The sequence below is a fragment of the Mesocricetus auratus genome, unplaced genomic scaffold (genome assembly GCF_017639785.1).
Source record: "Mesocricetus auratus isolate SY011 unplaced genomic scaffold, BCM_Maur_2.0 Super-Scaffold_100013, whole genome shotgun sequence".
Taxonomy (NCBI): domain Eukaryota; kingdom Metazoa; phylum Chordata; class Mammalia; order Rodentia; family Cricetidae; genus Mesocricetus; species Mesocricetus auratus.
In genome coordinates this window covers 83,353,908-83,381,552 of record NW_024429196.1, presented here as the reverse complement: position 1 = coordinate 83,381,552, position 27,645 = coordinate 83,353,908, and the positions used below count along the sequence as shown (strand labels likewise).

The 27,645-nt window shown below is 40.8% G+C and overlaps 2 protein-coding genes and 1 long non-coding RNA gene across 6 annotated transcripts; 1 reads left to right on the top strand and 2 right to left on the bottom strand.

Annotated features, from left to right (window-relative positions):
- Positions 1 to 2,009: 2,009 nt before the first annotated feature.
- Positions 2,010 to 8,447, bottom strand: LOC121143716. Its single transcript, XR_005881047.1, has 3 exons — positions 8,302 to 8,447; positions 4,836 to 4,914; positions 2,010 to 2,236 (listed from the first exon to the last, which is right to left on the bottom strand). It is a non-coding gene; the product is annotated as an uncharacterized LOC121143716 (long non-coding RNA).
- LOC101837714 (putative serine protease 47) lies at positions 7,998 to 24,275 on the top strand. Of its 3 annotated transcripts, none has more exons than XM_040756169.1 (5): positions 7,998 to 8,339; positions 9,236 to 9,398; positions 13,226 to 13,503; positions 16,388 to 16,551; positions 24,194 to 24,275. In XM_040756169.1, the coding sequence occupies exons 1-5, from the start codon at positions 8,123 to 8,125 to the stop codon at positions 24,227 to 24,229; spliced, it is 858 nt and encodes a 285-aa protein (XP_040612103.1). In that variant the 5' UTR covers positions 7,998 to 8,122; the 3' UTR covers positions 24,230 to 24,275. The 3 variants fall into 3 exon arrangements, with proteins under 3 accessions (XP_040612103.1, XP_040612101.1, XP_040612102.1); XM_040756167.1 differs by lacking the exon at positions 24,194 to 24,275 and adding an exon at positions 17,595 to 19,035; XM_040756168.1 differs by lacking the exon at positions 24,194 to 24,275 and adding an exon at positions 17,595 to 19,035 and having other exon boundaries at positions 8,192 to 8,323.
- LOC101837446 (spermatogenesis-associated protein 31D1-like) lies at positions 21,243 to 26,981 on the bottom strand. 2 transcript variants are annotated; one of them, XM_021231995.2, is made up of 5 exons: positions 26,773 to 26,981; positions 26,000 to 26,042; positions 25,301 to 25,361; positions 22,768 to 25,027; positions 21,243 to 21,582 (listed from the first exon to the last, which is right to left on the bottom strand). In XM_021231995.2, exons 1-5 carry the CDS (start codon positions 26,956 to 26,958, stop codon positions 21,577 to 21,579), a joined length of 2,556 nt encoding a protein of 851 aa, XP_021087654.2. In that variant the 5' UTR covers positions 26,959 to 26,981; the 3' UTR covers positions 21,243 to 21,576. The 2 variants fall into 2 exon arrangements, with proteins under 2 accessions (XP_021087654.2, XP_040612100.1); XM_040756166.1 differs by having other exon boundaries at positions 22,801 to 25,027.
- Between the last annotated feature and the right edge of the window lie 664 nt (positions 26,982 to 27,645).

Here is a 27,645-nt window from a genome sequence, read left to right as displayed (position 1 = left end):
TCAAGTTCATTTTCTGTTGACCATATACTGCTGGACATGCAGTCTACCTTAAGAGTAGTTTGTTTTCCCAGTGAGACTTCCTTGGAGGAAACTAAAATTTCATTTTCAAGTAGTCATCAACTGGAGATAGCTACTGGGTTAAGAATGGGGTGGGGCATGCACCCACTTCTTTTAGTTCAAGCCCCCAAGTGGTGCAGACTCATTCAGGCTTTTTGCATGCCCTCAGTCTCTGTGAATTCATATGTGCATTGATCATGTTGATAGAGAGGTCCTTGTCTTCTTGGTGTCCTCCAACTCCTCCAGTTCTTACACTTTTTATGCCTCTTCTATGGAGTTCCCTGAACAAAAGGGAGGAATATGGATGGAGACCTCCCGTTTAAGAATGAGAATTCCATGGTCTCTTACTCTTTAAATAATGTCTGGCTTTGGGTCTCTGTATTTGTTCCCATCTGCTGCAGGAGGAAGCTTCTCTGATGATGGCTGAACAGAGCAATGATCTTCCCTGACTAGGGTCTATATTATTGTGTGTATGTGCATAATGAAGAGGATATTTATTAGACTGGCTTACAGGATGTGATCTGAATGCTTCAACAATGGCTGTCTTCCAATGGAGAGGCTGAAAATCTGGTTGTCTTTCAGTTCTTGACACTGGGTATCTCAGCAGTCCAAACCTGGTGCTAAAGCTACTGACCTCAATCTATGTTGGAATACTGAAGATGCTGTATTTAATACTGGTGGCAGTAACAAGATAGATGAACTTGCTGGCAAGAGTGAGGGAAAATTGACAAAAAGCAAAGATTTTTTCTTCTATGCCCCTTTGTAGGGGTTGTGACCAGAAGAAGGCCCAAATTTAGAATGGGGTTTCATACTTCAGATAATCTAAGAAAAATCCTCACATTCTGGGGGGTAGTGGCACACACCTTTAATCCCAGCACTAGAGAGGCAGAGGCAGACAGATCTTCGAGTTCAAAGTCATCCTGGTCTACAGAGCAAGTTTCAGGATGGCTAGGACTACACAAAGAAACCCTGCTGAGAGACAGAGAGAGAGACAGAGAGACAGAGAGAGACAGAGAGAGACAGAGAGAGAGAGAGAGAGAGAGAGAGAGAGAGAGAGAGAGAGAGAGAGAGAGAGAAACAAAAAAGTCAGGAAAAGTCACAGGTCGATATATTGGCAAATTTCTATAAATTAGCAGAGATCAAAATTAAAAATATAAGTAAATAAATACATGATGAATGATGTTATCATTGAAGGCCTGATAGACACAGGTATGGACATAATCATATCACAAGAACTTTGGTGTCCAAATTGTCCTCTTCAGGAGGTAAATGTTCAACTTTTAGGGATTGGAACTTTATCTCAGGTAAAACAGAGTGCAAGATGGCTTGAATGTATTGGGCCAGAGAGCAATATTAAAGCCATATGTTGTTAAGATAGCAAGAATTTGTAGGGACATGATTTGTTACATCAATGGAATACCCATGTAAACATTCCCCCAATCTTAGAAACAAGCCATTTAACTTATGGTTCTAGAAAATTTATAGAAGATATTATAAAGAACAATCACCAACCGCTCAAGTTGTGCAAAAACAGGACACAACAGCTGCTAATCTTCCAAAGACACCAACAACCCTACTTTTACAGTGGCTGACAGACAAACCTTTATGGGTTGTGCAATGGCCTTTAACAACAGAGAAACTGCAGGCTTTAGAAGAGTTGGTACAGGAGCGACTAAATGTTCAACATATTGAGGAATTAATCAGCCCTTGGAATTCTCCTGTATTTGTTATTAAAAACAAATCTGGAAATGGAGAATGGTAACAGATTTAAGAGCTGTTAATAATGTGATACAGTCAATAGACTCTTTACAGTCTGGAATTCTTTTGTCTTCTCTATTGCCTAAAGGATGACCTCTCACAGTTACTGATTTAAAATATTATTTCTTTAGTATTCCATTACAAGAAAAATACAGACAAAAATATTCACAGTGACTACTTAAAAAATTCTCAGCCTGCTAAGAGATACCAATGGAAGGTTCTCCCACAGGGAATGTTAAATAGCCTCACCCTGTGCCAATATTTTGTTCGGCAGCTGTTGGAAATAATATGTAAGCAATTTCCTCAGTCTATAGTATATCATTTTATGGATGACATTTTGTTTTCTGATTCAAATGTAGATAATTCAGAAAGAACATTTGAAGGAGTAAAGTTTTGCCTTGTTGGGGATTGCAAATTGCTCCTGAAAAAAATACAAAGAGGAGATTCTATTAATTATTTAGGCTATAAAATAGGTTTACAAAATTTAGACCCCAAAAGGTATAAATTAGGAGAGATCACTTGCAGACTCTTAGTGACTTTCAAAAATTGCTAGGAGACATTTCCCATCTACAACACATTATTGGTACAAAACCTGGCCTAATGATTAATTTAAACAAAACCTTAGATGGTGACAAGGACTTAAATAGTCCCAGGGAATTAACAGCTGAAACTGAGAGAGAGAATTGGTTTGGTGGAAAACAAAATAGAGATCAAACATGTGGAATGTGTGGATCCAAAGCTTAACTGAATTCTAGTCATATTACCCTCTAAGCATTGCCTTATAGGAATTTTAATGCAGAGGGAAGATATTATCATAGAATGGATATTTTTACCACATAAACTGAGTAAAAGTTAAAAGCTTACATGGAAAAGATCTCTGCACTAATTCTAAAAGTAAAATTGAGACTTTGTTAATTATCACGAATAGATTCAACAAAAATTATAGTATATTTTACTAATGATGAAACTGACAAATTATGGGCAGAAAGTAAACCCTGGCAAAGAGCTTGTAGTAATTTTTTGGGAAAGGTAAATAACAATTATCCCCAAAGCAAAAGAATTAAACTTATAAAGAGAACTAACTGGATTCTTCCTCACATTGTATGGGAAACACTAATAACTAAAGTCCCTTCATTCTATACTGATGCGAATAAATCAGGAAAGGCAGGTTACAAATCAGAAAATTTAAGTAAATCTAAGTCCTTATAATTCTGTTCAAAAGTCAGAAGTATATGCTATTCTCATGGAGTTAATGGATCACAAAGAACCTCTCAACATAGTTACTGATTCACAATATGCATAGTTGTTTTGCATATTGAAGCTCCTGAATTTATACCAGATGATACAGAATTGACTTTATTATTTATTCAGTTACAAGACATAATCAGGAATAGGAATCATCCCATAATATACATATACATATACATACATATACATATACACATGCATACATATACACATACATACATACATACATCATACATCTGATCCCATATGAGTCTGCCAGGCCCTCTAGCACAAAGTAATGATGAAATTGATCAGCTATTGATAGGAATGTTCTAAACGCCTCAGATTTTCATAAAAATACCATGTCAATAGCAAATGTTTGAAATAAGATGTTTCTATCACTTCGCAACAAGCCAAGGATATTATAAGGAAATGTCCTACTTGTTCTTTATACAACCAAACTCTACCACCTGCAGGAAGTAACTCAAAGGGTAATCAAAGGAATAAAATCTGGCAGATGGATGTGTTCCACTTTGTAAAATATGGAAAATTAAAGTATACCATATCATTGATACCTATTCAGGTTTTCAATGGGCAACTGCTTTGAATTTGGAAAAGGCTTACTCAGCAATTACACATTTTCTAGAAGTTATGGCTATTATGGGTATACATGCACAAATAAAGACAGACAATGTTACAGTATATGTCTCTAAGAAAATGAAACAGATTTTTGCTTATTATAATATAAAGGATATTATAGGTATGCTACATAATCCTACAGAGCAGGTAGTTATAGAAAAATCAAATAAAACTCTAAAGGATATGCTAAACATACAGAAAGGGATAAGGAAAAAAAACCAAAACAGATGGCATGATGTTTTATTAACTTTGGATTTTCTGAATGCTAATAAGAAAGGAACAACAGCTGTGGAGAGACATTGGATAACAGAAAAAAACTACAGAATTAAATCAGTCAATATACTTTAAAGATGTCTTAACCTCCTAATAGAACCCAGGGCATGTGTTATGCTGGGAAAGAAGTTTTGCTTTTGTTTCCATAGGTGATGAAAAGCTATGGACAGCATCAAAATTGATAAAGATTTGATTTGAACAAAATACCTCTTAATTAGAAGAGATGATAGTTCATCAATCAGCATGGCCATTTAATCTACACTAACCTATAAAACTAACAAATGTTTTTCATTTGAAAAAATATAACTTGCCAAAGGAGAACCTCCCCAAAATCTAGGGCTACGGAAGGGTTTTATTTTTTGTCTTTTTTAGGAGAATAAAGGTATCCAGATAAGGAACCCAGAGGCCACTGGGCAGATGAGATATCTGAAGAAAAAGAACAAATCATCCAGAAAAATTGTGCCAAGAAAAGGAATAAATTGGCCTGCTGGTATATCACATTTCCAACTGAATAAAATTTCATAAATCTTCCCAAATTTTTGTTTCTGCTTTTCTCTACAGACATATAATACAAGTGGTCTTTTTTTAAGTTCCAGGTCAATTAAAGATTAAAGCTGGCTTTGGAGTTGGAATGTGAATCTCTCCTTCTCTAAATCCAAGCATTCTTGTTAAAGTAAAATCCAAAATCTCTGTCTCATGTCAAAAGAGATACCTCATATGGGACAGAAGAAAAGCAAATAGTTAAAAGACTATTGTATTACCACTAATCTCATAATCCTTTGGTATAACACGAATAAATAAAAGACCCAGAGACTGATATTGGGGTTCAAACTTCAAGCTGAACATCAGAAAAGCAAAGCAGCTGGCCACTAGCTTCTTACCTCTGCCTCAGGCTGAATAGGCTGATCCTGTCTCTATGCACTCTCACCAAGCCTCCAATGTAACTTCTCCTCAGCATGGCTGGAAAATGAATACCTCTCTGAGAACTTGCTTCTGTCTTACACACTTCCCTAATGTTGAGATTGAAAGTGTGAGCTATAATTCTCTTTTAGACTGATTCACTTGAGTAGAATGGGGGGGGGGGCTTGGACTCACAGAGATCCTTCTATCTTTTAATCCTCAATCCTAGGATTAAAGGTATATACCTCCACCTCCTAGTTTCTGGCTGCTGGGATTAAAGGTGTGTGCCTGGCTTCTATAATTTGTGGTTGACCTTGCTTTCTGAATCTTTAGCAAGCTTTAATAAATCATAAATAATATATACACTTTGGTTTTATATTGACCTTTTAACAGTTTTTCTTAAAGCATAAATATATTTATATAAAAGTTTATAGGATTAATATATGTGTATTTTAAAGTTTTGTCATGATATTGATGGTCATATAGAGTACTAAGTAATTCTAGAAAAAGGTTTCATCTACTTTCTTGTACATGATTTTGGGTTTGGGTCTTTACCAGTGTTCTGCAGTGAAACATGACCATACCTAACAATGGCCTTTTCAGTCTCCAAAAGGAGGACAGGGCCCCACAATGACAAAATCTCCAGGACTATGACAACACCATTAAGCTGAACAACTCCAAATAAAGATCAACTTTGGACTCCAAATTGCTCAGAACAATTTTAAGGTACCCAGCTAAGATGATCCAGTCTCATAAACTACTTTAGCCATGACTTGAGACACGCCCTTCACTTTCCCATTATACAGAGATTGGACAAAAACCATATAGCTTGACAATTAACCCAAATTTTTCTTTCAGGATCCCCTAAAGATGCCACCCCCCCCCACTGGACAGCAGGAAGTAAATTTAAGAACATGACATCCACATTTCCAAGAGGTGGGGTGCGTGGTTTTTGGTTATTTAATAGGTTATGGATATTTGTCATTGTTTAAGGGAATTGGTTACAAAATGTTTTTGGTTATGGTCAGGAAGAAAGCTAAACAAAGGGGATTAGATTTAAGGTTTTTGCTTTGAAAAAAGGGAGGATACAGATAAATGATAGGATAAAAGGGTAGATTATTGAATTTACTCTGAAAAGAAAAAGGGAGGAAACATAAAATTAAAAAGTAGATTATCGAATCTACTTTTAAAAAGTAACTACTAGTTTTAAGTATTTTTTCATTAGATTGAATTTTTGTATATTATATACAATACTGTATATTCATACAAATTTGAAATTAATTGGTTAAAACATACTGTACATATATTTCTAAAATTGTTCAAGATATTATATTTATACAGCTCATTTAACAATATAATGCAAATTTCTAGTCCTTGAAAGTTACTATTATCAATTAGATAAGACAATAAGAAAATGTAGCTTAATAATTAGTCACCTATTACAATCGAATTGATAGTCATATTAGGTAATGTCTTCAAGGTCAAACAGAGATATATTTTAGATAGACTGATCATCTTCAACACTTCAGAGATCTACAGAATATGGCATTTAAGATGTTTTAATAACATAGGTTCTTTTTTATTTAATGACAATGAGACATGTTTGCTCCTGGAAGCACCAATCTATTTCAGAGAAGATGATGTGTATCAAAGAAACTCCACATGGAGTTTACTTTCTTTGTTGCAAAAGCCACTGGGTAAGAAGGTGCTCTTGCCTTGACTGCTAAGAGTGTGCTGTCCAAACTGGGCAAAAAGGACACAAAAAAAATTCTCTGCAAACCATGCCAAGACAAGGTGAGACGATCCTTCAGAATATCTTGCTTCACAGAAATGTTTGTTAGATATGCTAGGCCTGTAGACAGAAGATGGATGGCCCAACATTGCACCAGAACCTTGGGTACTGTCCAGGTAGTCAGCTGTTTCTGTCATTTCTCACATTTTTTGGAAGTTGCTTGCTTGCACTTCCTGTTTACTCAGTTAATATTAATTTCTTCTTGTGTCTTTGAGGGAGTTACAGACTAGATAGTATAGTTACAGTTTTCATTGTTTACCAGGCTCAGAAAATAAACTTACTAAAGATGTGTAAAGTGTGAAAGGTTGAGAGACATTAAAAGATAATTTGATAATGCAAATTAGAATAGAAAGTAAATTAAGTACAAGACTTTGGACTCACCAAGATAGGATAAATAGTGGAATACTTTCTCTGAATTTGCTAAATACTAATGAACTACACATTATTGATATACTTACTGCCTGTATATATTATTATACTTATTGTATATAGTTTTTCTTATATTAGTTATAACTTTTGATTTTAGAGAAAAAAGGGGGATGTGTGGTTATACCTTGTACAAATAAAGTATGTCTGAAGATCAGAGGGTGGAGCTTGTCACTAGTTAACAGACAGACAGGAAGTGAGATGGCCGGGCAGAAACAAGGAATGAGATGTCCACAGCTCAATTTAGAGATCTAGCTAGAAGTCTCTGCTAGAACTACACTAAGGGCCTCAGACAGTTTATTTACATTATATTCCCCTCTCCCTAAGACATTAGTGAATAGAAGTTTGTATAGTCTGAAGTTTATATCAGAGTGATGAAGACTGCTATGAATAAAAGTGAAATGCCAGGTTCTCACATCATTTCACATGTGGGGTATGTCTTTCAGATTAAGATGCCAACCACCACTGTAAAGAAAAATTGCTGATTAACAAAAGACTGGAAAACTGTATCATTACATGCTTGCAATTTGGTGGCTATAAATGATGCTTTTTATGTTTTATTTTCCTAACAGCTAATTACAATTTCCCTATGTGTGGATCTTTTAATTCCTCCTTCTTCCATGAATTAACTTTCTCTGTATGTATGGGGTTTATGAGGAAGTCCTAGTGAACCCACCAGGTTCCCCTTCATCTCCCTATTTCTACTACTAAGCTACATTACCAGCCTGAATTTCCTTTTCATATCATTTCCTATTTTCTGTGGTTGGATTCCCTATCTTTTGCTCATCGATGAGCAGGAATTTTCCATTGCACTGTTGCTGGCCATGCTACACATGGGTTAGAGGCTAGGAACGGCAGGAAATAGAGCCAGGATCACTGTGGTCTTGGAGGAGTCCGGATTGAGTGATATCGGGTAGGAAAGCCGTCGGGGCAGGGCTTGGGATCGGCTCAAGACAAGGTCAAGAACTGTCCCAGCAGGGGTCAGGCCCGGGTCAGAGCGGGGTCAGGCCCAGGTCAGGGCCAACTCCCCCACAGGTTCTGGCATCTGGGATGGGCACTAGGGTGGTGAGGGTCCCCTGTGGGCTCAGTACTCTACTCTGGCCCCTGCTGTTACTGCTGCCCCTGAGCTCCAAGGCTGGCCCTGTCCCAAAGCCTGGTGTTCCCAGCCCCTCAAAGGTTCCTGGAGTAGTACCAGGGAGACCAGGGCCGCAGAAAGGATGGGAACTGACCGCCAGCAGGCACCAGGATTCTGTGAGTGGAGCAGAAGGTCCGTTTGAGAGGCACTGGGTGGGCGATGGGTGGAGGCCATACCGGAAGTGGTGTCCCTCTTTTGCCTTCCCCCTTGGAACCAGGTAGTCTCAAAAAATATCAACCAAAGGGATTTAGGCACCCCTCGGGGACTGACTCTTTATACCCTAGAGCCTGGTGTGATGCCATGGGTCCAAAATGGTGTCTAGAGCTGGCCCAGTGGTGGTGGTAGAAAGCATGGGATTACAAGGGAAAGCAAAAGCAACAAAACTCCTAGAGGCTTGGGGTGCTAATTCCTGAAAGAAGGTAGACAGCTGGTCAAGATCTGGGTCCAGTAACCCCCTCCCAGATGAATCATAGAAAAAAAAAAGTTGTCATTACTGTCCTCACCCAGTCTCATTTTAGAAATGTAAAGCAATTTGTCCCAGGTCACTCATCAGCACCACAGAGTAATTTTCTCTCCCTGGGATACTGGGCAGACTGAAGTTGAGACAATCACTGAGAAATCATGATACTGAGCAACTGATATCAGTAACCTATGAGACTTATAGTTCTGTGATTTGAAAAGCACAGAGCTGTGTTATTTGGAAAATGAAGTCATATAGGCTCCCTTCTGTCCACCTGCTTGGCAGAGTAATTTAAGGACAGGCTGCTGTGGCCAGCCTTTTATTTGCTCCATCCCATCTTCCCAGATTCCTGAGCTCTTGCTCCCACAGAGCTATCGGTGGAGCTTATCATGTCCCAGGTGGTGGCCAATGAAAGCAGAGACGAGGGTAGCCTGAAGTCACTTGCACAGGTCACTTGTCTTTTGCCAAGATTTTCCAATCTGTTAAGTGGAGGAAAAGCTTCCTTGGGGTGTTATTCTGTCTCTCAGGAATTGTGTGTCTAACAGATTGTATGGGGGTGTTTTCACAGTGTGTGGGAAGCTGAAGGTGGTTGGAAAGGTGTTTGGTGGCCAGGATTCATTGGCTGGCAAGTGGCCATGGCAGGCCAGCCTGCTGTACCGTGGCTTGCATCTGTGTGGAGCTGTCCTCATTGAATCCCACTGGTTGGTTTCTACAGCCCACTGCTTTCAAAAGTGAGTTTGCCTTATCTGGAGCCCCCCAGAGAGAGAGGCTGGGTGGTGAGAAAGATGCAGAATGAGAGAAGGAAGGAAGTTAAAGATGACAAGCCTTTCTCCTCTAGTCTTTTCTCTGGGACAGTCTACTTCCACAAAATACATATTAGTTCTTCCTTGACCGACAATCCTCTCTGCCTGGATTTGCCCCATATGCCATAAAACTTTCCTTGGTCTGTAGTGGTTCTCATTACATTTAATTCTCAGCTTCTGTAAGGATTCCTTTATTCCCCTTCCGTGTCTGCCTACTAACACAGATGTTTCCCAAGAGGATGGCCATGCTTTGTTGTCTGCCTGTATTCCTCATTTTATTTCACTGTCCCTTACTCTTCCATAAGCCAGATCCTAGGCAAAGACCAGCAGCCAGGTGATTTCTTACTTTTGTAAAACTAAGTCCTGGGAAAAACTGTGGCCGTGCCTATGCCATATTAGTCTATATGGATAGGAAATACAGCACCCCTTCCCAACCTGAACAAATGATATGGAAGCCAGGAGTCTCACTCCTCTGGCTCTTTGGAGTCTGACAGAGGGCCTAGCTTCTGATCAGGCATGGAGGGACCCAGAGGGTTTGGGTGCTATGCAATCCAGATCAGGGAATTGAAACTTTGCTTTTTGGCTTTGAGACTCCAGCTTAATCCTGCTGGTAGCTAATTGTGCTGCATTCACCTGAGACACTTTAGGAAACAGAATGTAAGAAGATCTCAGGTCAAGGTTTCTTTTCTCTCAGAAGGAACAAGCTTCAATCAGTATGATGCAGATGAGACATGCCAAAGTGTGTGAAGAGGGCAGCCCCAATGAACATAAATCTATAAATATGCTGCAGTCTTGGAGGCATGCAAAGGAACTGTTAGGGCTGCCAGAAGGGAGGAACTAAGTATGTGGAGTTGGTGAAGACCTAGTGTGGGAGTTGTGAGAACAAAACCATATACAGGCTGTTTACTCAGTCCTATTCAGGAGCAAGGAAAGCTTCCCTTTGATGCACCCATGTATGCATTTAACAAGTCCTTTGTGAGTGTTTAGTACCAAATGCAGAAGCAGTCCTTGGTAAGGGGACAGGGAAATATGTTAGATTTCCATCACTGTGACCAAATAATTTAGAAAATGAATAAAAAGAATAAGGGTTATCTTGACTCATGGTCTCAGTCCAAAGTTAGTTGGCCTGTTTCTTTGAATCTATGACACAGTTCATCATAGCAAGAACATATATAGATGAGGCCTGATCTTTCATGGTAGCTAGGAATCGAAGATAATGAAAAGAAGTGGTGGGGGGGGCTTCAAGGACATTCTCCTAATGGCATAGCTTCTTTTCACTAGGCCTCACCTAAATGTTCCACCATTTCTGGACAGGACCACAGACTGATGACTGTGCCTTTAGTGATTGGCTGACTCGTAGGCCAATAACATTTAAGATTTAAATCATAAAACTAGGATTCAACCACAGTTTTCCTTAAGTAAAACTTTAAAAGTTTTGATTTGAGGACCCTACTAGGGACCCTGTCAGTACTGGAATTCTTTGTTCCTCTAGTTATAAGATATAGTGGGTAATACTTTGTCATGAGGTTAGAGTAGAATATCCATCAGCTTGAAGAAAGAAAGCTGCTATCTTAGTTACTTTTCTATTGCCATGATGAGACACTATGACCAAGGCAACTTGTAAAAGAAAATGTTTACTGGGGCTCATGGTTTCAGAGAGTTAGAGTCCATGACCATTATGGCAAGGAGCATGACAGCAGGCAGGCAGGCATGGTGCTGGAGCAGTAGCTGAGAGCTTAAATACCAATTCACATGCACAAAGTGAAGAGAGATAACTGAGAATAGATTAGGCTTTTGAAACCTCAAAGATCCCTCCCTAATGACACATGCTCTCTATCAAGGTCACATCTCATAATCCTTTCCAAACATTTCCATCAACTAAGAACCCAACATTCAAATATATGAGCCTATGTAGGCGATTCTCATTTAAACTACTGCATTCCACTCCCTGTTTCCCACAGGCTTGTGGCCACATCATAATACAAAATGCATTTAGTTCAACTTGAGAAATTCTAAAGTCTTTCAGTCTCAACACCATTTCAAAGTCCAAAGTCTCTTCTGAGATTCAGAGTAATCTCTTAATTGTAACCCCTATAAGATAAAAAACCAAATTACATTCTTCCAACATACAATGGTATTCCAATATTCATTACCATTCAAAAGGGAAGGAACAAGGCTTCAGTGAGGAAATACTGGACCAATGCAAGATTGAAATCCAGCAGGGTAAACTCCAAATCATGATGCTCTATGTCCAATGCCAGCTTTTCTGAATGCAACATATTTTTTAAAAAATTGGCTCAACTTGCCACATTCAACTCTCCTTGACAGGTATCCCACAACTGCAGCTCTGATTCCTCCAGTATTCCCGGGTCTCCAGCACAACCCAAGCTTCACCTTCACAGCTTCATATAACAGCCTCTTTGGGCTTCCATTCAGGGATTCCCTTGCCACATGCCTAGTCTCAGCAGTTTTCTTAACAACAGAGAAAGATTCTACAACCCTTTTACTCCTGTATTCTCCACACCTCTAAAGCCAGAACCATATAGCTGATGCCACCAAATTCTGCTTTCTGCTTAGGATAAAATGTGGCTCCCTCCTTGAATTGCATTTGCATAAGCTTTGATTTGTTGTTGCTCTTTAGGAACAAATAATTCCTTAGGCTTTTTCTTTTCATAAGTTGCAGGAATAGCTGGGTGAGGTCTTACCCTGAGGACATCATTCCCTTTACTACCCTCTCCCCATTCTCCTTATGTCTTTCAGCATAAACTAAATCTCCAATATTAAATTTCCTGGTGTTCCTTTTCTTCTCAAACTGTATATTTTGTATTTTTGCCCAGCTCGCTCCTTTTCATTGTATATATTCATAAGAGTGATCAGTAATAACTAAGTGACAAAGTCAGGATTAGACTGTCTTGAAATCTCCTCTGGCAATTAAATTAGCCTCAAGAAGATTCTTAAGGCAAGGGCAAAAAGTAGACACAGTCTTTGCTAAAATACAGAAGAATGGTCTATAGGCCAATTGCTAACATTGTTCCCTTCTGAAATCTCTTGAGCTGGGCCTCTATAATCCTCATTGTTCTCAGCACTATTGTCTTCCAAGGTCCTGCTAGGATGGCCAGTTAAGCCGTGCTTAAAGTGTTCAACTGCTTTCCTAGTCCAAACTCCCCAAATCTAACACATTTCTCATAAACAACAACAAAACCAGCTTGGTCAGACCTGTGACAGCAATAGCCTATTCCCTGTATCAACTTCTGTTACAGTTACATTTCTATAGCCATGATTAGACATTATGTCCAAAACAACTTATATAAGATGTTTATTGAGGTTCACTATTTTAGGGGACTAGAGTCCATTATCATCATGGCAGGGAGCATGACGGCAGGCAGGCAGCCATGACACTAAAGCAGCAGCTAAGAGCTTATAGCTGATCTTCAGGCACAAGGCAGGGGGGGCATGTAATTAGGAATTATGTGGGTTTTTGAAACCTCAAAGCCCACCCAAAGTGACACACCTCCTTCAATAAGGCCACATCTTCCAGTACTTCCCAAACAGTTCTACCAATTAGGAACCAAACAATTCAAATATATGGATCTGTGAAGGGCATTCTCATTCAAATCACCACTTGACTGTCAGAAAGGGAGAGATCAAGCTGTATAGAATCCAGACAGAGTGGCCAGTGATAAATGAGGATTCAGAAAGACAGGTTATCCTCTCACTCAGAGATGATGGTGATGATGAAATCCTTTATCTTTCAGCAAATCCCAGGACCCAGGGAACTATCAGGTTCTTTTGGGGAATACTCAGCTGTACCAGAAAACACAGCATACTCAGAAGATGTCTGTGAACCGTATCATCAAACACCCAGACTTTGAGAAGTTTCATTCCTTTGGGAGTGACATTGCAATGCTGCAGCTGCGTCTGCCCGTGAACTTCACATCCTACGTTGTACCTGCCTGCCTCCCATCTAAAGACACACAGCTCCCCAACCACACATCTTGTTGGATAACTGGATGGGGAATGCTTTCTGAAAACAGTAAGGGAAAGAGAAGTTGGAGAGGGAGTGAGGGCAGGGAGAGGAGGAAAAGAAGAGATGCATAGGAAGGGAAGAGTGACTCAGCTGGTTTCTGAAGTCACTGAACGTTGCCCTCTGTATCTCACCTCCATGAGAAGGCAACTGTAGAGTCCTTCTAACTCTGAAAGTGTGAGAGTTCACAGCCACAAACTTCCCTGCATCCCAGGTTCTGAAGGTAGAGATTGCTGATATTTGCCATCAAGAATCTGGGCTCCTTGAATATTAATGGTCTTTTTATTCTAAGATTTTAATCAGCCATGGATCTGAGGTGACTTGATTGAACTCAAAGGTCAGGTGTGGAGGCTAGCCCATTCTATGTTTCCAACACTGTAACAAATATACCTGAGGTAATCACTTTTAAAAGATAAGGTTTCTTTTAGCTCACAGTATTAGAGCTTCCAGTCCATGATTATTTGGCCCTGTTGTTTTAGACCTGTGGTGAAACAGCACATTGTGGTGAGGAAATGTGTGGTAGAACAACGATGCATACCTTCTGGTCAGGTGGCAAGCAAAGAGGAAAAAGAGAGGCCAGTGTACTAGTATCTTCTTAACAGACACATATGTCTAATGACCTAACTTCCTTCCACTAGGCTCTACCTCTTACTAATAGGATATTCTATTACCAATAGTGTCACACTGGTCTGAACACTCAATATTCAAAGTAAAATACATGTCATTACCAAATAACTTGAGTAAAGTGGAAAGAAAATCACATGTTATTTGAGATAATTGAGAATGCATGATAGTAAGAACTAATGAAGTTCCACAGTGTTTAATCTCACTTAATTTCAACTGGTTTTATCCTGTTTTTACAATCTTGTCAGGTGAACTACATAATGGAGAAATCCTTTTGGTTTTATTGCTTGTTTGTTTGTTTCTGGTATTGGTCCCTCACACATACTTGGTAGAGGCTCTACCAATGAGCCAATAAGAAACCCTTGTTTTGTTATTTTAGATTGGAAGTAGAGAACTGTGTGTAAAGTCATACCCAGAAGTATTTATTAAAGGATTATGACTTGGGAATATGCTTACAGAATAATGTAAATTAAAGAAGAATGAAGATTTGTAATTGTTTATGGGATCATAATTTGGCATATTTGTTCTCAAAAGAAGAGAGTTAGGTGCTTTGGGAAGAACTTGTCTTCCTGAGGAGCTTGGCTTACCCTAACCCCTGCACATTCTTGAAAGCAGAGGTCACATTTTGTTCTACTATACCAGTGTAGTACATGATGGGTACTCCATAGTGCCGCTGCTACATAGTCTGGTATAATCAACTCTATTTCTTTTATAAAATTATTATTATTTTTTATATTCCAATCCCAGTTCCCTTTCCCTCCCCTCCTCTCTCTCTCCCCATCCTCCCACCTCCAATCTTCTCCTAAGAGAGGGTAAGGCCTCCCCTAGGAAGTCTACTAACTCTGTCCCAACATCTCATTGAGTCAAGAAAAAGGCACATCTCCATTCCCACACCCCTGTGTCTAGGCTGGGCAAGGTATTTCTGCATATAAAATGGGCTCCACTGAGTCAGTTTGTGCACTGCCAGTGGCCTCATATATTGTCCCAGTCACACCATTCCCACATATATTAAGGGAGTCTAGTTTGGTCTTATTCAGGTTCCCCATTTGTCAAACCTGAGTCAATAATCTCTCACTAGCTTGCATCAGCTGATTCTGTTTCCCCATCATGGTCTTGACTCCTTTGTTCATATTATTGCTCCTCCCTCACTTTGATTGGCCTGTTGGTTAGTTGTGGGTTTCTGCATCTGCTATTTCTTAACTGTAGTTTCTAAAATGGTCCTCTACTTTCATGCTGTGTGTTTCCACGTGAGTCTCCATGTGGCTGCCAGAATTACTTTAAAACATTGTCATGTCATTTTCCTTTTCAGAACCTTCCACTACCTTCTCACTTGTGCTTTAACTCAAAATTTAAAAATCCCTGTCAAGGTCTTATGTGATGATAGCACCCTGATCCCTCTCTGCTTCATCACTTACTGTTTCTCTCATATACCCAACCCCAGCCTTCTTACTACTCTCCATGGATATGGTGAAGTCATTTCTATCCCAAGGCCACCCCTCACCTTTTCTATGCAATTTCTCTTCCTTCTAGTCTTGGTATGATTGTTTAAGTTTCTTTTTCACAGTCTCCCATCTCCATTTTACTTAATTATGTGTACTGTCACCACTGTGCTATTTCTTTAACACTAATGAGTAAATTAACTTTTTTGTGATTTTTTCCAACTAAAAATGTTCCTTTGTATCAGTTTAACTAGCATGAGGATACTGGTGATATGGTCAGTGGATGGGTGAGTGGAGTTAAGTAAGTCAGGGAGAGGAAGGAAGGAAGGAAGGAAGGAAGGAAGCGAAGAAGGGAGGAAGGGAGGGAGGGAGGAAGGAATGAAATGGGTGCATATATGTTGTGGATAGAAATGTTAGTAGGTCAGAGGAGGAAGGATGAATACAAACACTAATGAAAGAATGGATGGATGGAAGGATGGGTATGGAAAATGGATAGACTGATGAAGGTACTTAAAGATGAGTGGGTGTATGGGTGAATGAGTAGATGAAGACATAGGATAAAGGTTAGTGATAAAGATTGCTGAACAACATTGGGCACATTATTAGTGGGTTTTGCCTCTTTATACAGTAAATACGTGATCTGTTGTTGTGAGGGGGTGAAGATGGTAAGTGGGTGTTTCTAAGAAAAAGCAGAGAAGTTCATGAGAAATAGATTGAAGATAGAAACAGAATTTGTCACTCCCGTCCTATGGTGACCAACAGTCAGAGTAGCCTGAACTTTCCCAACTAAGCCACAGTGTCCATTGTTTACCTTCTCCTTATTTTCACAGCAATACTGTTACCACCCTTCTCGCTGCAGGAGGGAGAAGTGGGCATCATTGAGAATGAGTTCTGTAATGCCTTATATGGGGGAAGACCAGGCCAAAGCAGGGACTATGTGCATGAGGAAATGCTATGTGCCGGGGGCCTCTCCACAGGAAAGTCCATCTGCAGGGTGAGTAAAGCAGTTGTGTATTTTCCCCCACACCCATTCTATCTCAGTTCCTCCAGGAGAGGCTGTATTGTCCTCTAGTCTTTGTGGAGACCACCACACTTCCTGTTTTATTACCTCTGCTTGTTTTCCTTGGGTTCGTGCCTCAACAGTCTCCTTGCAGATAGCTGTTCCCTTAACAGATCCTTACATCAATTTTTGTTGCATATTTTATACTTTTTATTGAGGTATGACATATATACAAATATGTAATTTGTAAGTAAATAGTTTGGTAGTGTTTCCAGTGTTGATTTAGCATGCTCTTGGTCTTGGTACCCATCTCTCTTCTTTGTCACTAAGTGTATTTTGTATGTTGATTGTCATATGCTGTCTTCTGTAATGTTTCATTTAAGTTTCTCGTTTTGTTGTTGGGTTGTCATTTTCTTATGGGAGCTCTTTATACAGTGTAGAAGAAATTCCACTATTAGACATAATGGATTATATGGGAAAACTGTCCCATAGAAGGAAGATGATTGGTCTGAAGTGGAGGGGCATAACCAGGGCCCAGATGTTTGGACTCCAATGTCTTCTGCATCCCTGCAGGCTTCAGTCTTCTGAGCTGACATAGACTGGATTTCCCACGGGGTTTTCCTAAAGACATTTCACAACTCCAGTGACTCTGGTCAGTGTTCTGAAGACCCCTGCTTATTGCCTGGTGATATGAGCTATCTTCACCCAGCCAGGGGATGGGCATTTTTTCAAGAGTTCCAGTTCATAGGTTGAGAAAGTAGTACAGACAAGTTACCAAAGGCAGAGGAGCTGACTAGATATATTGCAGCAACTCAAGGTTTACAGAACCAGGATCTATACATAGGTTAGCAGAACCAGCTTTCTTACAAGTCCCTCAACATTCTCTTCTCAATATCAGGCATGGCAAGCAAAGGGAAAGGTTCATATGTTTATAGCCTGATACCTGTCCTTATCCATCTGGGCTATATAGGGTCTTAACATGCAACTGGTATTTCTAGCCCTAAGCAAATCTCACACTAACTACTCTTTCTCCTTAGGGTGATTCTGGGGGCCCCCTCATCTGTTACCAAACCAGTGCATGGGTCCTGGTAGGACTGGCCAGCTGGGGCCTGGACTGCCGGCATCCCATTTACCCCAGCGTCTTCACCAGGGTCACATACTTCAGTGACTGGATCAGTCAAGTCAAGGGACTTACTCCACTTCCAGAATCTGGATCTGTGTCTCCTCACACAGAACTCCAACCCAGGCCTCTGAGAGCTGCTGGCTCTCCACAGTCCTGCAACATCCTCATAACTGTACAAATCTGGTTCCTGCTACTATTTATCCCTGAGGTTCAAGACCAGGCCACAGGGTGAGCACCAGGCCTTTAGGCATTCTTAGCTCAGACTTCTCTAAGCTATAGCCTCCATTCTTTAGGTTACCATCTGTACCTTTTCCTCAGCATACCTACCTATTCACTGCCACAACCCAAACAAATATAGGAAAGCCACGTAATAAAGCTTCACCTTCCTTTAACTCTGATTGCACTACCTTTGTAGATTTTCTATATTCCTCAGGGAGGAGATGAATCATCAAAAGGAAACTCTCCTTGAGGAAAAGGCAAGGAAATGGGGTATCCCTAATTGGGTAGGGAAATGGGGGCATGCCCACTAAAAGGATATTGTGGAGTAAGGATGCATCCTGGGAAGAGAATGACATCTCTCTGGCCTTGTAGATTGTCCCTGCCTTGGGGGATGTCAAATACTTCAGGGGAAGTAGAACTTTACATTGGCCTTCAAATACAAGGGAGCAAAGGCCTCTTCCTGGAGATAGGGCAGCAGCACTCCTGAGACTTTAAAGAGGAAGAACCAATGCACACAGAACTGGAGAGACTTGTTTGAAGTGATTTTGTGGGGTTGGGGTGTTAGGATCAGGTTAAAGGCATACACATGTGGCTTGTGAATAGAAGCATCAATAGATTTGGTGGTCTAGAGCATTAGTCAAAAGCAGACAGAAGCTGCTCTAGTGAGTGATTGAAAACCAAACATTAAACCAACAGTGCTCAAATCTACTCCTAGGTTAATACTCAACATCGCCCTCACCTACTCCTTGAGTCTCCACTATTCCCATGAATTTAGTGCCTGATGTCTGAAGCCCAGGCCACACCTGTCTGTCCACACTTCAATGGTCAGAACTTGATATAACCTTGTCAGTTTACTTGACCCAGGACTCGGTAATCTAGGACAATTTAAAACAGCAAAAAAATGGTGTTCCGAGCCCATTCTGTGCCAGGCATAGAGTATTTATGTGGTCAGCAGGAGTTCAGAGGCCTTACAATGTTACCCACCCCAGCATTTAGAACCCTCTATAAAGAGAAGAACTCCCACTTACCCTAGGTCTACAGGAACCAGACAACACTCATGAGATTCAAAACAAATCTTTTCTAACCACGGTGTTATCTGAACTTTCTGGATTCTCACTGCTAATACAGATGGCCTTGTGTTCACTAGCAGCAGTGTCCTTGTTTTCAATCTTTTGCTGCATGTGCAACAGGGCTTCCATTTCAAAAGGATCTCATAGACACTCAAGAAAGTATACTACATACATCCTCAGCCCCAGTAGATGGTCTATAGAGTGCTTGTCTACCATAAAAGAGCCCAAGTTTGATCCCTAGTACAAGGTATGATGACAAATACTTGTTATTCCAGGACTTAGGAGGTAGAAGCAAGAAGATTGGATTTCAATCTATATAAAAGTTTCAAATGAGCCTAAGATACATAAAAGCATGCCTTATCCCTGCCCCGCCCCCACAAAAGCATCTTCTTAGTTCATTCTTGCAAGAGGATTTTGAGGGGCAGACCCTGAATCTGTCCACAACTCTACTTCCTAGGAATCTCTACAGCTGGTTGTACGTCTATCATATTGGACCTTGCTGCTTCAAAACCTATGGAATTAAGAACTCAAAAACTTCACTTAGTGACAAGCTTGGTCATAAGGTCTTGCCGCAAAGTTCTTTAGGACTCTGAGATTATAGTTAGAAAGCTCTTCTTGAGGGCTCTAGAGTCTAGGGAAGAGTTAGTCTGACAGTGGAGTGGTCCATACATATTCTTCAGCAAGGGAAGTTCAAGTGGCTCAGTATGGATTATGAGTTCCTTCACTGACCCTAAAGTTACCAGGATAGCCCCTCACAGACTAGCCAAACTCTAGAAACCTAGGTGTCATTGAGCCTGACATGGGCTTTTAAAACCTCAAAGCCAAACCCTAGTGACACACTTCCTCTAACAAAGCCATGTGTCCTAATCATTCTAATTCTTTCAGAGTTCCACTCCCTGGTGACTAAGCATTATAATACATGAGCCTATGGGGGGCATTCTTATTCAAACCATCACAATGTTCTTATAGTCTAAACCATGAATCTCAACCTATAACTAGCCTACTAAAGAACACAACCAAAACTCAGCTTTAGCTCAGCCTAATTAATCTATTACTTGATACCATCTGAATTATTCATTATTCATATCCTTGTGAAGATAAACTGAGCTCTATTAGCTATATTTACACAGAGTGGAACTGGAATAAAGACCCAGAGAGCTCTTGAGAGGGCTTGAACACCTTCCCTTGTCACTAACCATGCCTACATGACTGCTGTCAAAACCTCAGATTTCTAGTAAAGTCTTAATCTGGCCTATATTGAGAATGAGCATCAGACATCCATTTGGGGAGCTATTATGGTATAGGAACAGTGAGCTTGAGGTTGGGCTTGCCAGATAAAAGGGTGTCACCTGAGAGGAGGACCAGAAATATAGAAGTTGCCCTGCCCTCCATGTTGATGCTATGGTTACTGTTCATATTGCCAAAGTAAGGCTCAGTCATGCTTTGGAGTAAAAAGAAATGAGTTGATTTCAGTGAGAGGCTTTGCTTTACAGTATGGAACAGATGGTGCTAGGAATATAACCAAATGCAATCGAGGTCACAACTTGGTGAATGCAAAGACAAATGGGGCACAGCTATGATATCAAAGAGTAGAACAAAATTGTCTGCAGTAAGTGAGTACAGCATGGAAATAATTTCCAAAAATATTTCCCCCTAAACAAAGGAAGCATAGGGATTTTATTATGGGTGGCTTTATGTACACATGCATAGGCCAATTCTTAAGCATGCTGAGGGGCATAGTCAGCTCAAAATCTCAGAACACATAAATGATCAAAGTGGTAAACAGAAATTCCTCTGGGTATGTTAAGTCTGCACCATAAAATTTTAGCTGAAAATAAGATATCTTGAAGCTGCATTAATATGAGTATACTCCCAAGAATGTCTACCTGTCTTAGTCACTTATAATTCACCCCTGAAACATTTCACTGACTCTTATGGGATCAGGGATGAAGGACATATATTTCCTGAAGGATTGGAGTGTTTTACCTTTCTAGTTAGGGAATGAAACTCTTGAGGTAGAGGGAAAAATACCCTTTAGAATCATGTGAGGGCAGTCTAACACTGCAGCTTAGGAGATACATACATGTATAATTGTTTTCTAAAAACATTAAAACATATCTAAATATGAGATAAATCATGAATAAAATAAGTAAAGTTGATAGCTGTAATTTATGTAAACTAAAAGATATAGGCAATGTCCCTATGAAGCAGGGTCAAAACAGTTAAACAAACCAGCTAGAAAAGTAAAGAAAAGATGGACAGTCATTGTGATATTTTATATAATTTCATTTAATATGACTTTCAGGTTTTGGTTACAACAAAAGAACTTTCAAAATAAGAAGCTTTAAGCTATATAAACAAGCTGATTAGGGCCCAAGACAAAAAACTCATTACTGTTTTGGCTTTATAATTGTTGGACTTTTTGTCGGTTCATAGGGCAAGTGTTCTAAAAGCTGTTAGATAAAGGGCCTGCCCCCTTTAAGATGCTGATCATGCTACAAAGATCATATCCCAAGCCTGGAGAAATAAGGTCATTCTCCCCTTTAGCTGTCTCCTTCTGGGCCAGAGTTAAGAAGTCATGCTGTGTTATGGCCTCACAGCCTCTTCTCAAAGCTGCAAGAGATGTAAGAGAGGAATAGGGGTGAAAATAATCAAAGTACATGCTATGAACTTCTAAACAATAAAAATAACAAGACAAACCTAAAATTTTACAAATGTACTTGTCCTTTTTAGGTGACATGACCTAGTATGGAGGCCTCTGCTGTCAAGGATATGAAAATCAATGAGGGAGAAGGTGTGGACTGCCACATATTAGCAATAAAGTTAAACTAAGAGATAGGAATCAGAGCCAGTCCAAAATCACTCTAGAGTGGAAGTCTTCTTAGGGACACATCCAACCCATTCTTCAAAAATGATTCAGAGAATCAAGTCATATTTCAGGAGCCCAAAGAGGAAATAAGTGAGAGTAAAACTGACTTGTCCGTTTTCCTGAGCACAGGCCCTATGCTACCTAAAAGGCATGCCACATGGAGAAAGCACAAATACACTTTATCAGAACATTAATGGGGGCAGTCAGTATTGTCAGTGAAGTATGGGATACTGAGGAGGGGAGTAATTGAAAGTACCTGACCAAAGTGACACCTACAGATCAGATATTGGTGAGGCTCTGGCATGGGTGGATATTGCCTCTGACACAGTAGCTTCTTCTGTAAGGCCACACATTTCTGGAACTGTATGTACCTGTCTGCCACTGTCTCCCATTTATTTCTTTTGGTCAATGAAAGCATCACCTGCACCAAGCTCTCCTCTTTTGCAGGCCAGAGAGTATGCCTTCTTGGCAGATTTAGGGAAGTTCTTGTTATGGCACTTGTCTAAGACATATGAATGCATCCAGGGCTCCTGTTGCTGTTTCGCACTATGTCCTGTTGAGGATAAGTGAACCTGCTGCACCAGAGCAGCATTCATAAGTACACTAGAAGGTCTATGGTCATACACAAGTAAGGGTTTATAAGCAAATTCATCTGAGATAGGGAGTTTGTCATTTGGGGACCCTAGAACTTGGATGGGCAGCCTGCTTTCTGATTTGAATTTCTCTTCCCTGGATACCCAGCTATTATAGTCAGATATCTGATTTTCATGGGGACCTGATGTTTCCTTTAGGGCCCTTCCAGCTACCAGAGTACTTTGTACTTTTGCTGTATTACCATCTGCCCCTTGGGTACTCTTGTACTGGCTGGTGTTCAATCAAGGCTGTGATTGAAGACCACTGAGCTGCCCTCCTTTAACCGTGTTACTGACCTTGTTGGATACAAACGTGCTTTTGTCATTCACCTTTGTTCCTTGATGCCCCCGAACTGTTTTGCTGGGATACAGTCTCTTACCCAGTGACACAGGGCCAGCCTCATTGGATATTCTGGGCACATCTTGGCTGTGTTTACTGCTCTCTGACTCTTCCAGGCTGGTGTTGTTTAAGACAATGGATGTCTGTTGCAGCACAGACTTGCTTTTGACATGTCCATCCTCCTTATCAGAAGGTGACTGTCTCTGATCCTCATGTTCTTCCTTGTCCACATGTGAAGTAAAAAGGAGAGGATGATACCCTGATCTGGACACAGTGCCAGATATCTGACACTCATTTGTTTCACCAAGATGCCTGATCAAATATTTTTGCAGGGCAGTTTCAAGTTTTTTCCAACATTGGCTCACCTGTAAGGTCCCCAAAGGTTTGCCTGGCAGACTGCCTGTGTGGTGTTTTAGGACTGTTTCACAGTTTGATTGCAGGCCATTATCTAGAGTGCCCTTGGTGTTACTCCATAGCTGGTATTTTTTAACAGCCTCTGTGCTATGCTCCCTGGCCTTTAACAGTTTCTCTGCTGACTGTCTTGTTGGAAAGCTTCCAGGTTTGTTCAATACAATGTTGTGTAGGTCTTTGCTTCCCTGTTGCTTAAAGAAAGAGATCCATGAAAGCCCATAGTTGCTTGTAGATGAGGATGCCTCTGGAAGTTCTGCCAGAGGATTCATCCATGGTAGAGACTTATAGATCCTCTGGGGCAGGCCCCAGCGTTGTAGGATGAGCCTCTTTCGAAGGTGGTGCTCAAGCTTCTTCTGGAGCTCACTGGTAAGAAGGAAATTTCCAAGACAGATGAACCTGGAAACATGGGTCTTGGAAGACTGCTTGACCAATGAGGGTTTGGGAGGTGGGGGACAAAATTCTTCCTGGGATTTTTTGACCACAGTGGGTAAACCCCACACTCTCTCAAGCTTCTTTTTCAAGATGTTGTAATTCAGGCAGTGAACTGCAGATGGCTCAAGAGGTTGTACCTTATGCTGGGGTCTGTGAAAATACACCCCACAGATTCTAAGCTGGGTTAGAGGAGAAGGTGACAGAACTGGAATTGGGTATTGAAGCTGGGCCGGGGGCTTGGCTGGAGGGACAGTTTGGGACTGAGATAGGGACAGAGTTTGGGGCAAGTTCTGTGGTTGACTCTCAGGCAAGGACAAAGGTGTGTAGTTGATAAGCACTGGGGAATCTGAGAATCTGTTGAAGCATCCTGAGATCAGGGAACTGTCAGTCCACACAGTAGCAATAGAGTTCATGGACTCGCTGTGTAGAGAAGGGAGGCCCCAGAATAACTGGATGTGTTTAAGTCCTAACTGATCTTCAGAGGTCCTGAGATGGGGGGACTGCTGGTTCATATGAAGTCTCTTTGATTTACCTTTGCAGCGGCCCAAAGGATGGGAAACTGCCAAGCTGTGCTGATCAGACTCTGAGGTCTTCCCCCAAGTTTTAAATGAACCAGCCATCTTTCCATCTTGTCTCTCAAGTAGTACCATGGCATCAGGTCTGGGAAAGGGAAGGTTTCCAGGCAGTGTAAGACAGGTTGTGATGTTTCCCCATAAAGAGGATTCAGAAGAATGAAGGTCAAGAAGCTCTTGGTTAACCAAATGTGCTGGCTCCAACTGAAAAGAATTGTCAGTATCTGTCTGCTGATGAATAAATTCTGACATTGCATGCCTTGAACTGAAAATGCTTTTGTTTGCTGGAATAGTGAACAACTCCCTAGGGCTGTCCATCGGAGACAGAATTGTTGCTGGCTGGAGAAGCAGTTCTGTTTCCTGAGTGGCATGCTGTTGTGGAAGAGGGGAAGTAGCACGTGGATGGAGAGAATCAGGGTCCAGAGAGAATTTAGCATTCACAGGAGGAACAGATTCTGATAGCATAGAGTCATCCAGCAGTGAGGCAGAAAGTGTGTCTTCTAAGTGGGCACTCTTGTGAAGTGAGATAATGGAGGAAGACTGTAGAGAAGGCTCATGTGGAAGGTCTGGAGTTGGATTTCTCAGAGGGTTTTCTGGGAGGGGAAGGGACAGAGTCAATGAGGTCTCAGTCACAGAAACTGTGGTGTAATCCATACTGGACACAGAGGCAGCACCATCTTCAAGGGTGGCCTGAGAAAGTAGGCGACTGATCTTAGTAGTTGCTCCATTACACACATCACAGGAGAGATCTGGACATAGTAGGTGCCGAAAGTGGGAAGGATCATAAAGCTCACCTAGGGGGCTGTAGGAGATAGAAATGTAAATTCTGTTGTAAAGATCAACATTAAAATGGGATTTGCTGGCCTAGCTGTGATAGAGATACCCAACGCCTGTATATCTATTCATTTTATGCCACCCACAGCTTCCAGAGATGCTATAACCTCTCTCCATGTTGTTCTTTTGTATATTTGTCACATTGGATACCTCCCATGACAAAAGCAAGCTGTGCAGAGTGCCCATGGTGCTCTGATCGTAGGGAAAATGAGGCCCAGGAAAAGGGGAGGAGGAGAATCACCTTTGTACGACAGACAGCAGCTTCCTCCATTCCTGTGCTTGTCTCTGGGTAGTTCTATAACCTGGGAAAGCAGAGGTGTTAGTTGTAGGGAAGGAAGGTAGAAACATTATGGTCACACAGCAGTCTGTCTGAGGCAAATACTTAGGTTAGTAAAGTCTAAAAGTACCAAGAACAAGTAGACAAGATCAAGTTGTTATTAAGAAGGTTCACATGTATGTAGTTTCCTGTTAAAATTACCTTCATATCCATTGTCCCATGTGATGATGCTCAAAACCACCATGCAAAGCACACATGTTTTGGTTTCCTCAGAAGTATCTAAGCACCCAGGTGTCAGGTATGTGGATGACATTAGAAGGCAGGAGCTTGTGGCTCAAAAAAAAAAAAAACCAAACCAAACCAAAACAAAACAAAATACCTCCCCCCACAAAACACCCATAATTCTCCCTGGACATGTCCAATGCTCATTGCATATGCAGTACCCACTGTCCAGATGGTGCCTGACAGCTTCATGCCCATAGTAGAGCAGAGAATCAACTTTGTCATGTCTCTTATGCTGTCTTCCTGTGAGTCTCTCCTTTGAGGACTATTTCCTGAAAGACTGTGTGTGGGAACTTTACCTCTCTGATCACAGCCCTAGGACTTTATAGAAATAATAGGATGGGAAACCAGGAAAAGGATGCCCAACAGATAGGAACCTACCTTTAAATGATCTCCTCCTTCCTTTCTTAGCTGTGCTTTTCCACTGTGGACATAGAAAAATGAACAAGGTATTGTAATTTTTTCTGCTATTTCTCTTCTGAAGAAACCCAGACTTCATAAACCAAGATTATGATATGTATTCAATTAATGAAATTTAGCCCTTCTTTTAGTTAACTTTCAGAGGTGACCAGATGTTTCATATTCACTTCTTTGGGAAACCAAAGGAAAATTTTGTCTGTAAGAGCCACATTTGAGATTATCAGTCAAAAATTTGAAGCTAACAGCAATGTCTATTCTCTCTTTGAGACTCATTTGTCCTGTGGAACAAAGCTTAGGTTTCAGGTTCTTCTAAGGGGCTCTAATGAGTTAGAAATGTTTTCCTGACCGCCCAACTTGGAGGGTAGTTGGGTGAATGTAAATGCAGGATGAGAATGGAGCCTAGAACTGAGTGTCAGGAGAAACTATTCTCCTTCAGAGAATCCACCTTCTGTAACTAACCCTTTTAAACAAGCAATCAGCATTTTGTACATTTTTGCTCTAGAACCTTTATCCATACCCAGAGTAGTAGACTGAAGATCCAGATGAAAACTTTAACCCTCCCTGTATTCCTCCTCTGTCAGGACCCATGCCCTAGGACAACAATGTTCTTTACCCTCTCCCTGGTATCCCATCTCAGTGAAGTCTCTGGCAGATAGCCAAATTCATATAGTAACTCATTTGGTATTGTAGCATACCAATAAAGATATATTTTGGGGTTCACTATATATCCTCACCTTTTTGATGTCCTGACTTTTCCAATATGGTGGTAAGAATGGTTTCAATATCAAATACCATAAATACAGAAGAATAAACCCCACTCCACTCAGAAAGATATAATTGGGGTCAATATCCAAGAAAAATGTTCCAAAGTCCAACCATGGTTCAAAGAATCTATTCAGAAAAGAGAGGATGTTCTCCATAGACTGAATCACATGGCGGCCCTAAGGCATCTAAGTTCTGAGGTTACATAGGCCTCACTGTAAGCCCAGGTATGCATCACAGAACAGGGGAGAGTCATAGAGGGTTTGTGAGGGCAAAAGGAAGGGTGAGCCCCAAGCTCCTCCCTCTTCCTCTTCCATGCCCCACCAGTGAACTCTGCTTGAGACTGCTGCTCTATTTTCCATCCCCCTTACTTCACTTCATGTTCCTCAGGGAAGTGCCCTCTTCGTTCCCTATTTGATCTGGTTGCCAACCCATTCCTCTTTAGTTTTTGGGTGCCCTTGAACTGGACTCAGCCAATTCTGATTAGAGTCTGGCATGATACCTGGAATTGCTTTGGGACAGATACTTAGTCTCAGCAGCACAAATATCTTCTCTCTAAAACAGTGGTTCTCAACCTGTGGGTAGAGACCCTTTTGGTGAGTCAACTAGCCCTTTTATGAGGGTCACATTTCAGATATCCTGCTCACCATATTTCACTAAATAGCAAAATTACAGCTAGGAAGCAACAACAAAATAATTTTGTGGTTGAGGGTCACCATAACATGAAAACTATATTAAAGGGTCACAATTCTAGGAAGGTTGAGAACTACTGCTTTAATATAATACATCTTCTTTATAAATTGTTTTTTCATGTCACTCAGCTATAAAACAAAGTTTATTTTCCA

Excerpts from the sequence above, each read along its gene's own strand:
- LOC101837714 (XM_040756167.1), top strand. The coding sequence starts at position 8,123 with ATGGGCACTAGGGTGGTGAGGGTCCCCTGTGGGCTCAGTACTCTACTC. Across the intron at positions 8,340-9,235 it reads TTCTGTGAGTGGAGCAGAAG|TGTGTGGGAAGCTGAAGGTG; the intron begins GTCCGTTTGAGA and ends GTGTTTTCACAG. Across the intron at positions 16,552-17,594 it reads CAGGAAAGTCCATCTGCAGG|GGTGATTCTGGGGGCCCCCT; the intron begins GTGAGTAAAGCA and ends CTTTCTCCTTAG.
- LOC101837446 (XM_021231995.2), bottom strand. The coding sequence starts at position 26,958 with ATGGAGAACATCCTCTCTTTTCTGAATAGATTCTTTGAACCATGGTTG. Across the intron at positions 26,043-26,772 it reads AAAGTCAGGACATCAAAAAG|TGGAAAAGCACAGCTAAGAA; the intron begins GTGAGGATATAT and ends CTATGTCCACAG. Across the intron at positions 25,028-25,300 it reads CTGCTGTCTGTCGTACAAAG|CCCCCTAGGTGAGCTTTATG; the intron begins GTGATTCTCCTC and ends TATCTCCTACAG.